The 12,743-nt window shown below is 35.4% G+C and overlaps 1 protein-coding gene across 1 annotated transcript in view; it reads left to right on the plus strand.

The window, feature by feature from the left end:
* Window positions 1-12,743, plus strand: part of UGGT2 (UDP-glucose glycoprotein glucosyltransferase 2) — a gene marked incomplete at its 5' end in the record, with an annotated part of 93,450 nt that overhangs the window by 60,040 nt on the left and 20,667 nt on the right. The window contains 6 exons of the mRNA XM_082495591.1: window positions 1,152-1,247; window positions 2,730-2,832; window positions 6,298-6,377; window positions 8,085-8,274; window positions 9,135-9,293; window positions 10,461-10,546. Coding sequence (XP_082351717.1) covers window positions 1,152-1,247; window positions 2,730-2,832; window positions 6,298-6,377; window positions 8,085-8,274; window positions 9,135-9,293; window positions 10,461-10,546 — 714 coding nt within the window. The remainder of the gene's footprint in view (window positions 1-1,151; window positions 1,248-2,729; window positions 2,833-6,297; window positions 6,378-8,084; window positions 8,275-9,134; window positions 9,294-10,460; window positions 10,547-12,743) is intronic.

Consider the following 12,743-nt stretch of genomic DNA (forward strand, 5'->3'; position numbering starts at 1 on the left):
ACATCTGCTAAATTTTGTATCACCTGCATGCTTGGCTAATTATGCTATTTAACATGGGTTTCCACTGTGTATGTAAACTGTGTATGTGAGGTTTCAACAGCATGTGCCATTTACCCTGCTTGCTGACAGACTCTCTGGTACCTCATTACAGCACAGAGCAGAGAAAAGGGCACCCTGTGTTATTCAAGAGACAGGCACCCTTTTATCTTTGGTCACATGGTGATGAAGCTAAGGCAGAAGAGACCACTGCGTGTCCAAAGAGTCATATCCTCTCCAACTTCCCTCAGAACATGCGTGCACTTCTGCTACATCACTCCACATACTTTACCTACTCTCGCTGCATTTACAACCAGCTAACTGTAAACAGTTCCTACTAGCTCTTGTTTACTTAAGAATAATTATGAATAATAATAAGCTTGATTAAAATCCAGTGCATCTTAAAACCACGGTGATATCTGAGTATCGATATTTGAAGTAAGAAAGTGCATTGTCTTTGGGAATCATTAGAAAAGGAGCCTGTAGAGGTGTGGGCAGATGTGGTGCTCTGACACCCTGCTAGACAACATTCACACATCTGTTAATTGAAAAACTGAGTGATGAGTTCTAGCCAGCTTTTAATCTAAGTATCCAGTTTGTGTACAAAGAAGGGAGCAAAATTATATTATTTTTACAATATCTGTTGACTTTGTGTCTGAGTGACACTGAAATAGAACTACTAAGGTTTCTAAGGAAATTCCAATAAGAAATATCCAAAAAATTAAAAGATGTGGCTGAGTAAACTTGAAACTTGTTCGTTGTGTCTGTTCCTAGACATCACAAAGGGGAAAAAAATGCAAAAAAAGGGAATAAAGAGCTATAAATGTCACCAGATTGTGCCATGCAAACTGTGAGGCTGAATGGTAATTCTACTAATTTTTTATCAATTTTAAGAAGGTATTGTTCACAAGGTCTAAGGCAGTAGCGGTTCTAGGCATTATCATGCTAATGGTTTTACTCAAAGCTACAATTCTCGAGGTGATAATCATTTTGAGTCCAGGTTTGGAAAGTGGGCTTTTAAAATGTCCCTTACGCCAGACAGGCATACATTAAAATGTGAATGTTTTACTCCTTTTCTAATTAAAAACAAATTATATGTGCCTTCTTTAATATAGTGGCAGTGATTTGATTATGAAAATAGATGCCCTACTATCATCTTTGCCTAAAACAGAGATGAGACAAGATGCTGAATTACTCAAAGAACAGCACAGGTAAGTTCTGTCTGTCATGATAACGCACTTACAATACTTTCATATTAAAATTAGAATATACTGATGACTTCATAAGGTCTTCAGAAACTTGAGTAAGCTTTGCAGTTTTAAAAGAAGTTGTTGGTTCTGTGGCTGTATGAACAACCTGTTCATCTCCCCTAGTGTAATGCATCTTTACCTCTTTCTTAATAAATTAGTTAGTAATATCTAATGATTTTCCAGCCTTATCCTTTGCTGGAAAAAAAAAAAAGTGATTACAATTGGTGTGAATAGAAGTGGTGACCTGGAGAGGTGGTGACCTGGAGTTAGAAAACTTGGATTCCATACGTTTACTGAAACGTTAGAAGTAGTTTCACGAGTAGAGCTAAAAGAAGCCCCTGCTAATTTTCACTATTGTGGAAAATTCTAGCACAACTCTTTCTGTTTGTGGATATCGAGTACTATTGTCAAGGCTGATACCTGTATAACAGTTTGTGGCTTAGCAGTGTCATTCTTGACCACAGCTAAATACACAGCTAATACACCTAGATTACGTTCAAATGCAAATTAATAGGCCTCACTGGCACCTGATTCCTTGTGAAAAACTGAACAGATCAGCTAACAGATTTACACTTGGCCAGCTCATATTAGTGTCATTACTGTAGTTACTTGTACATTGGCTCCTTGTGTTTCTGATCCTAGATTTAGAAAGTGAAAATGCCCTAAGCGTTGTCTTTTGCTGTCATTGTTAGTGAATGGGACCTAAAATACCAAGATGTGCATCTGTCCTCTTTGTAAAGTGATAGTAATGATAGCTGGTTTAAATTTAAGCTTAGCTGGGGCAAGCTTTCTGGAGCAGACAGGTATGTTTTTTGAAGGGATATATGATAACAGAAGAACCATGATCAAAATAAAAATTTTTGTAATGCTATTTCCAAGTCCCTACTTGTTTTTATTGGTAAAGGCGCTCTAGCATGCTGTGCCAGTGGGCTGGCCCTGTTCTTGAAAACACAAGGAGCAAAATCAATAGTAGCCCATTTAAAGTGGCATAAAGCTAATGCATCCTATCAAGTTTCACACTTCTCAGTTGCCATTTCTCCCACTATTTTTTAAAGATTATGTCACTGCCATCACTTGTCAAATCTGATGATTCTAGATATCAGTGAAGGAAGCTGTAGACCAGTGACAAAAAGGCCACTTAAAAAATTTTGGTGTGTGTTTTCCTTTTATTTTATTATTTTTTTTATGGGGCATATATTTAATCAATAACCAATATGGAACTATGTAGAGTAATGCTAAATTGTTAATTGCTGTTCACGTTTAGCTTTCCTAGTGATATCACAGGGTGCAATAATGATTACTACTTGAAATGAGGGAAATGTCTTCATGAGCAGTAAAATCTAAAGTACCTCTGGTATTACAAATTCATGCTTAAAAATGTTTGTTATTTCCACAAATTCAACTTAGTTTTCATGTCACTTATTTATTAATTTTTTTTAACAGCGTAGTAAAAGTTGATCCCCAACAGAATGAACCCTTCTATGATGTTATTGCTATTGTGGATCCATTGACAAGAGAAGCACAGAAGATGTCTCACTTATTGATTGTAAGATGGTAGTCATATCTTTTAATTTGCATATTTGTAGTTTAATTTTTACTAAACTTTTTCTAATTTCCATGTACACTATAGTAAAAGGGCAAATAAAATTTAGGTATTTTTTAAAATATACATTTGGTTATTTAAATTCGTATTAAAAAGTTGGGGATGATCTAATTCATCATTGTAAGTACCTTATTTGCGATTAAAATTCAGATGCCCCATGAACCAGTCCTCTTAAAAGTGAGTCCATAAATGCTCTTTATAGTCCATAGAAGGAAAGGAGGAGACTGGATAATATAGAGGGAAAGGATCGCCCATCTCAAAAATCTTAAGAGGCATATGCTGCTTTCCATTAAACCAAATCACCTTAGTTTTCCAAGGTACCTAAATGAGGTGGTCTAAATCTGACCTGTAATATCATCATAAGAAGATTGGACTATAAACCTTTCAGCTCTTGGAAGGGTATTTCTCAGTTGATTAATGCTACCAAGTATATCTAGAAGTCTTCCATTGTGTGCGGCTATTGATCATCTAAAGAGAAACTGTCCTAAAAACATAGCTCCTAAAATGATTTTCTTTTTTCACTAGCTGCAGGATATCACTCTACCTCAGGTTCCTTTATAGTTGCCCATAAAAATGTAAATTTTTTCTTCTCTTTATGGTCTGTTACAATTCTGAAGCCTATAACTTGATTTTTGCTGCATCCTGTTTTATACTTTTCTCTGCAGTAATTATGAAAGTTTCATAAATTCTTACATTGCTTTTTCCCCTCCCACTTTCATACCCTTTTATGCCTCTTGTATCAAATGTTGAAGCATTCACTCACTCTTCATACATAATAGTGAGGCAAAGAAAACATTTTAAAAATTCATGACAATTCTGATATTTCAAGACTCTGAAATACTAGCTTTTCTCTAGAACCGAATCTTTCATTTCGCCATTCTCAGTTGAAATGAAAGCTTGCTATTACCAAATGAAAATATTTTCATTTTGGAATTGACTGGAAACTCTCTCCATTCAGCCAGAACTTTATATTATGGTAAGTTGCATCAAGGACCTTGTAGCTCAGATCAGAAACCTCCATTCCTCCTGGTGCATCAGGCTCCCTAATGAGCAGTATCTTCCCTAATGCATGCCTAAATGACTCACCATGCTGTACCAAGCTGTTCAGCCATCACAGATCCCACTTGATTCATAGGAGCTATAGTGTTATTCAAGAAGCAAACCCTTAGGAAAGAATAATGAAAAGCTATTAAAACTAAACAAATCAGAAATTTCTTAATGTAGATGAAGCTTATTTTTGATTTTTTAATTTATTTTTTTAATTTTTTAAAAAATAAAATATAAAATAATCTGAAAATTAAAAAAAAATATGTCCAGTTATCTGGAAAGCCACTGCCGTCTGGTGTAGAAAGAACATGCATACGTATACAGCAAGCCCCAAACTCAAAGTTCTGCCTTTCTGTATGTGGGTGACTGTAGGTAAACTGTAATCTAAACTTTACTGATTAGGAAAAACTTGCTCTTAAACAATTTTCAGTCATAGTAAACAGAAATAATTCAGCCATTTTTTACAGTATTAAATACGCCCTTAACTAAATTTCCATGCCGTTCTTTAGATTTTCTGATTTAAAGTAAACAGACTGAACTCTTCAAATACCCCTGCTATAAAAGAGGCTTTCCAGTCTTGTAACCATTTTCATGTGTTAACTTGAATACCCTGGCTTTTAGTGTCCTCATAAGCCCTAAATAACAGAACCAAATTCAGTATTCCAGAATTTGCATTGTTGGAAAACACAGACATAATGCATTCTTGTCTTATTTGTCATTTCCTATTTGAATTTCTTTGAAATGTTAATTAAGGACAGCATTATTCTTTTGGCTACGATTCTGTACTAAGTTTCATGGTCAGCTGATGAATTAGGATGATAGCTTAGTCTTTTTCAAGATCATTTCATTCACACACAACAACCTATCAAGGCAGATCACTGAAGTATCCTTCTTACTAACGGGATGAAGTTTTTGTCTTGTTTGAAGATGAAGTCCAATACAGGTTTACCTCATTTTGGATGCAACATCTTTATTTGAGAAATTGTTTTCTTTAATGCTGAAAATTTTTAGTAGATGAGACCAGCTAGCACTGGTTATGAATGCTTTTTATTTTGAATGACAGATAGATAGATACCTACTTGAGTGACTTTGGCCTCTATTTTGATTTTGGTGGTCTTTAGCCCATGTCATGTAATACTTTCCCTTCTCGTGCTTCCAGTGCCATTGGGTTATTGTTTCCTGCTTCTTCACTTGCTCTCACCTATATGCCATTCCTTAGTCGTTATTCTTTGCTCAGTAGTTTTTCAGTGATGGTGTTCGGGTGACACAAAGGATGAGAAACTGGGAGCAGAACAGGTCCCTAGGACCATATAAAGTTGTAGCACTACAGTAAAGAATATGTGTAGCCATGGATTAAACTCAGGAAAGAAAAAAATGGTTATAAAAAAAGAGAGATTTAAGGAGGAGCGTTGTCTTGCTTTGTTTCCAGTTTACTTGCCGTTATAGTAATTTTAATTTTAGCCATAGTGGTATTGGTATTTTAACTTAGCTATAATATCTTGTTTGCTTTTCTAATAATGTCTATAAAGGTAGACACAGCTGCTTTATGCTTTCAAATCAGCACTTTGGATCAGAAACCACAGAAATGAAGATAACTTGGTAAAGGTTTTTAAGAGTGCTTTAAAGAAATTAATAAGTTTGTTAACTTTAAACAAAATAGATTGCTCACAAAAATAAGAAAAAAAACAGTGTCCTAATATTATGGTCCCTATATATCAGCATCCAGAAAATTAGTATTTTAGAAATGAACAGATGAAGAAACTGAGAAAGAAGTAGAAATATTTTAACTTACTGGAGTGTTTTGAAGTTGACTGAATAGTTTAACACATCATTAATCTATTGTTGACATTTTAAATTATTAAGTAATTAAGTATTAAAATAATTCTCTGAGCTTTAATATATTCAACAATTTACTGTATACAACTGCTTTAGTAAGAGTGAAAGTCATTGTTTTAAGATTGGTTATTGAATAAAAGGCATGTGTTGTACTTACAGACTTTCAAGTGCTTTAAAATCTTCTAGAAAACACAATATGAGAAAGGTGATAATATAATTTACTCAAGCATTGGAAAAGAGGGATAGCTGCACTTTAAAAAACTGCATCACTAGGGGAAAACATTAACATTTTGACTATCAAGAATATCATATGCTAAATCATGCAGTTTTAGAAAAGGTCAAATCTTTATTTGGAATATCTGACAACATCCCTTAATATACAGATAAATTTAGAACTTCAAAATGTTTGAGATTTCTACTGAAGCTTGAGAAATGACAGGATGTCGCAAGGATAACTTTGGCTTATTTTCAAAGTTTGGTGATTACCAAGAACCATTTTTTACAGAGATTTTTTTTTTTCTGTAGGTACTCAAAGACATTATCAATGTGAAACTCAGGTTGTTTTTGAACTGCAGATCTAAGTTGTCAGAAGTACCACTGAAGAGGTAAGTAGTTTATAGCGTTTCTTACAAGTATACGGTCTCACTTGGTTTGGAAAAACAGCCTTAACAGTGGATATTCCCTTAAAAAATAGTGGTTTGTGTTTCTGAATTCTTTTGTTGCATTAATTAGTTTCTTTGAATGTAAGTTGAATATTACCTAAGCAGTTTGCACATGTCTAGAGAAAAATTCTAATTCTAAGGCATCAAGCATGGGATCACAGGGAAGTGATCTAGTCCATCAAGTGCACCTCTTCTAAAAAGTCCTTAGAGAAATCAGTGGAGAGTCTTTCGTGCCTGTGAAAACTGGCAGAGGGAGACTGTCTGCCTAACTTGGTCACTTCTTACAGCCCACTGTCTGTGTAATTAATTTTACAGATTAAGTACACTTCACTGAAAAAAGAAATTCATCAAAGTAACGAGATCTCAAATGTAGACTATATGTTTATAATTTGTTAAGAATAGTATACCCTGAAGGCACTTGCCTTAAATTGAAATGTCTTTTAACTGTCTGTAAAGACCAGGGTTCACTAATTCAGTTATAAACGTTTACATTGAAGTGAATTCCCCAGGGAGGATTCCTTTCCCTCTAAGAGAAGTGTTTAAGCACTGCCATCCCTTTGGCAGATATTTTACCTACAATCTTATTATGAGAGAGGCTGCTGGTAGTGCTGGCCTTTTAGCCACCAGACTAGGGAATTAATCGCTTCCCCACAAAACAGAAGTCCTTAGTTTCTATTCAGTTTGAGAGGAATTGAACTCACACCTCTTATACCGCAAGAAGAGTGTCTTAATCATCAGTCTCCCGAGTATCTTGTGTGAACATCGTCAAGATCGCTTTTAAAGCTAGGTACTTTGCAGGTGTTAGTGCCTGGTTCTTTCCCTGTGCTTAGGTGAGGTGAGAGGAAGAAGCGTTCTGGCATCTGCCCTGCGGAAAGGTTGTATTTTTCTTGCAGCAATGGTTTTGTATGAAGTACATCCATATACTAGCCCAAATACTTTTTGGGAGAATAGTATTCCTCCTGATGGGTACAGACTTACCTTTTTACTTTTCATAGTAATTAATGTCCTTTTTTTTTTTTCCACCCATATGAAGCACTCATTGCTTGCTGCTTTCACTCTCCATCTTCAGTGCTTTTCTTTCTCTGTTCTGATTCTTCTCATTTTGTTGAGTGTCAGTAGAGGAAGAAAGAAAAATATCATTTTATTGTTGCAAGGAACTTCTACCTGTGGAATAAATGGGGTAAGAGCTGTAGAAGAATAGAAGGATCCTTCCTTTCCTCTGCTCCCTGTCTTTGCTGGTGCTTGTGTCCATCTCTTTTCCCAAAGAGACTCTTCTTCCAGCAGAGATTAGTCCTTCTGCTTAGTTTAGTGATATAGATTCTGAGAATTCAAGGCAGTTCACGATCAAGATGTTCAGATGCACCTCTTGGGTATTCACCTTCCCAGATGTTTAGAATGTTAAAGGGAACTATGCTCTTTTGCAGCAAAAAAAAATATCTGTGATTATGTACCAGCCCATTTGAGGTGCTGTAGGTATTGTCTGACAGTATTCCAAAAGAATAGGGTGCTACTGTGCCTCCAAACATCATTAATTGGGTAAACATTCACTGTATTTTAAAGTATTTTCTTAAAAACCTCATGTCTGGAACTTCATGCTTCAGTAAATGTTTTGGTTTTGTTGTTTTTTTTTTAACACTACTTTTTCAACAGCTTCTATCGTTTTGTTCTGGAACCAGAATTAACTTATGGGATCAACAAGCACCTTCCTTCTGAACCTGTGGCAAAATTCCTAGAATTGCCAGAATCGCCCCTTTTGACTCTAAACATGATCACACCTGAAAGCTGGTTGGTTGAAGCAGTAAACAGTTCCTGTGATCTCGATAACATTCATCTACAGGATGTAAGTAATAGTTTGTAAACATCATAAAACTTGTGTTGGACCACCTACCTCAAGAGGGAAATGGAAATATTGTGAGGTGTTTTTGTGTTTGCTTTCCAGAAATATTTTCTGTGGTAATGGTTTATTTGGTCAGTATTTTACCTTTTTTATTTTCATCATCTTTTTTTCACATTTTATCTTACTTAAAAAAGTCTTGAAAGAAAGCAATGAAAGAGGAAAAAAAGCAGAAGTAAAAGCAATTTATCTGCTAGGTTGAGTTTTATAATGTTTACAGAAATACTATTTTTTGAGATAAAAATAAAGCAATTAAGGGATTCTGTGTGTTAGCTTTCTATTTCTCTTTTATTTCTTTAATATATTTTTGGTAGTAATAGGATTAACCTAGGTAAATCTTCAAATAAACCTGAATATGTGGCTGTTTATTAATATATACTAAAATATGTGACACTTTTTTAGTTCACAATTTTTAAATTATTTTTAATCCCTCAGCTTCAAAGTCATTAGATTTGTTTCAGTCACAAAGCTTATGCAAAATACTGAGGGTGTTTGATCGACCGAAGCTGTGTATTTGGAAGGTGTGTTGTGAAAATAAAGGCTGAGATTTACCTTACCAAAGCTGAGATGCCTCAGCTTCCCCCATGGTCAATGGAGAGAAGGTCCCTCCAGACAGTGATTCATCCTCTTTATCTAGGATGTCTTTTTTAAAATTGAGTGAAGTTCCCTCTGGAAGGGCCTTTCTCTTTTGTTGACAGTTGAATTTAGTTGAGGTAAATACCACGCAACATGTTTGTCATTGTAGTATGTTGCTTTTCCCACATAGTTAAATGACATAATTTATTGATGAAATGTTCCTTCTACAGATAAAAGGGACGGTTATAGCAGAATATGAACTAGAATACATATTGCTTGAAGGACATTGTTTTGATGTGACAACTGGACAACCTCCTCGAGGATTACAGTTCACTCTGGGCACAAAGAATAATCCTGTCATGGTTGATACTATTGTGATGGCCAACCTGGTAAGTATTAAGTACAGAAATAGTCATTACAATTGCATGCTCCTCATGAGAAATCTTGATGAGCTGCTTGTTCTTTAAATCCATTTCTCTGTGTTGCAAACTTAGTAATGCTAAAAGTAACAGGAGTATCCTGGAGTTGAGACCATCTACAAAAGATGTGCATCTCTAATTTGCTGAGCAGCTCTAATCCTGCTGCTCTTCTGATCCAATAAAGGTTTGGATATAGCCTAATTTTAGATTCTTATCTGAAATACCTAAACTGAGAGCCTAATTGCCTTAAATAGATGGTAGGAGGTAGTTACATTGAGATGGAGATTCCACTGACAAATGTAAGGTATGAATCGTGTTCTGATTAAAATAACCGTTTTGGTTACACGGTGATCCAGGCAAAAGAAGGCTCCTATTTTAGACGCTTCAGTTAATTGCTTAAAACCTCTGTGGGACAAATCGACACCTGCGAATTCCTCCGGTCATCCAAAGTAATTATTTTTTGGTTTAGCAGTCTGTAGAGCAGATGATCTTGTGATTTCTGAAGAGAAAAATTTATTTTCTGTTAGCTAAGGTAATTTGATAGAGAAGGATTTTGATGAATAAGATCTGTTACCTATCTACTATTCTCTGTTCTCTGTAAATACAGTATCACAAGGAACAAAATGCTTAATAAACTGTGAATCTTTGATTTTTACACAAGTACTGAATACGGTCTTAACAGTAGATGATGTTCAACATGATGAAATTTTTAATGATTCTTCACATTCCAAAGCTTGCTTCATCTGTCTTTCACATAGTGATAGCTGTACGCAGTGTTCCTAAATTGGGAAGGAGCTGTGTTGACTTGGAAAGCTGTTCCAGACAAAAATTTTAAGTTTCAAAGAAGCTATTCAGTTTAGGGTCAGTTTAATAATTTCTTTCTTTCCTACTCGCTTACTTGCTGTTCTAGGTGGAGCTAGACAAATGGAGCACTGAAAGGCATTAATAGGGACATACAGGAAAGGTGATACTTGATTGCATCACTACCATATTACTTTCAGGGCTGGTTGGGCAGTAGGTAATGGTTACTAACCCTGGCTGCAGTACCAAATGTTGGATAATTGATATTTGAAAGAGTACACGGTTGATTCTGAAATGCTGACAGAACAAGTGACTGTTTTTTCCTTTTTTTCTTAGGGGTATTTTCAGTTGAAAGCAAATCCAGGTGCTTGGATGCTGAGATTGCGTAAAGGAAGATCCGAAGAGATTTATCAGGTTTTTTCGTAAGTATTAATCCGTTTTATGGAAACATACATTTAAATGAATCTGAAAGTGCAACATAGTTTGAAAAGATCTGACAGTACTGAAGGAAAATGAGCAAAAATAACATGAAAGAAATCAAACAAGAAGCAAATGATGATTTAAAGTTTATAAGAGAGACCTTATTTCCTGATTAGTGTAACTTGTTTGATACTCCATGTGTTCTTGAAGGCATGCGGACATGTTAATGCATAATAAACCGAAGATGCTTAGCTAGACTTGATGCTAGCAAACTCTTTTACTATACAGCTACACAGCTACCAGACGCTTGCCCTGTCAGTTCCAAGCATGGTAGCATTATCATGCAACTGCTTGCACCAAATTCTGTAGAAATGTCACTCATGGCTTTGTTGCTTAATATTTTGGCATTCCCAACATACTTAAGATGTAATTCCAAGAATATGTCTGCTGGAGCATTGCTAGCTCTCCAGCAGCATCTTGATCAGCTGGAGGAAGTGCCATGAATTTCCCTCACAATTTTTGTGAGCCCTGAGGGTACCTCTGAATGCAGTCACTGATGGGCGGCGTCTTCTTTTTTTAACAGGACCATTATATTCATTTCAGTTCTAGGCTTTTTTCTTCAATTAATTCTGAGTGGGGTTTTTTTGTCTAAATCATCTAAGAATGACTGTGGTTATACCTTCACCTTAGGATATAGAAGCACGCTTCAATTCTGTACCCTGGCTGCATGATGATTGCACCACATTTCCCTCTCTTGGGAGAAATCCCTGTGCATGGAAAGAAGTCACGTTGTACTCCAGTAACAGGCATTTAGTTGCCACCTATAAGGCTTATAGATCTGTAATTTCCATGGTCGATTTTCATATGAGGAACATATGCCAGCCATTGTTCCAAATATTTCTTGGAAGAATCATCTTTCTCTCATGTTTTATGGAACAGCATAGACCTCTAGTATACGAGGGCCTCCTCTTAAAGCTTTGGATCCAATCCCTTCTGGAGGAACAGTATTGTTTTATTTCAGGTTCAGTTCTTCCTTCTTTCCTCCCCCGCCCTGTAATTCTGTAGGCTGAAACAGGTCTATTTCTTATAAAATATTTATTATTACTTGGAGTTCAGGAACACATAGTTCCATATGATTAGTCATCAGCTACTATTAAAAAATAAAAAAAAATTATGAACATCTTTGGTCTTTTGAATATTTAGTTAATGCATCAATTTCAGTGTTACAGGAAGAAATGTCAATGGAATATTAGGTTCATTCTATTTGTTTGAAATTTTCAATTTATTTCTTTCCAGAAACCACTCACAATCTGTTGAAAAAGCAGAAAAACGTAGTCTTTATCTTAAGAAGTTCACTTAATCTCCAACTGTAGTTATTTGTCTAATTTAACATTCAATTCTCAAGATATATAAAGAGATTTATGAAAGATACCATGGTTAAAAAATAATGTAATGAGCTGTAGTTGAATTAAAAAATGAAACGAAATTAAACAAAACCACTCTACATTCTAGGCTGGATCAAAGAAAACTTAAATCATCTGCCTTTTTTGAGATTACTGTTTTTTCCCTGAGGAGTAGTACAAATGAGCTTAATTGAGCTCAGCTAAGTTATGCAAAATTAATACTTGATGAGGAATCTAAACAATAGGGTTTATTTCACTGAATTATTACAAACTGTAGGCTTAGAGTACAACAGGTAAAGTATGTTTGGGAGGCTGGACCAGGATCTTTGATACTATTTTTACTTACATCAGTATTAATAGCATCAAAATGCTATCAGAACTCAAGCAACTATTTGACACGATGGAATTTTGCCGAGAGGTATTGCAGTGTATTTGCCATCCTTGTGTGCTAATCGTATCCTCTCCTGTTGAACTGTGAGATGACCTGACCTGTTTTCTTTGAGGCACAGGCCTGTAGGAGTTTTAGGAAGAAATACAGGATTTTGAAGTTACGGCATGTTCGACACCTCGGTGCTTACTTGCTTCTCTCATATTAGCATCTAATACACATGCAAATAATTTATTTTTACTTTATGTAAATACACAGCTTTTGGAAGAAGCTTCTTTTTTTTCCCCCCCAAACACTGCTTCTAACAAGGATCATTATTTTGAAGCAGTCACACTTGTAAATCAATTTGTTATTAGTAAATTGCTATGAATATTAGGAAGATGAAAATTGGTATACTCAGCAACAGTC

This window comes from Vanellus vanellus, assembly GCF_965231255.1.
Source record: "Vanellus vanellus genome assembly, chromosome: 1".
Taxonomy (NCBI): domain Eukaryota; kingdom Metazoa; phylum Chordata; class Aves; order Charadriiformes; family Charadriidae; genus Vanellus; species Vanellus vanellus.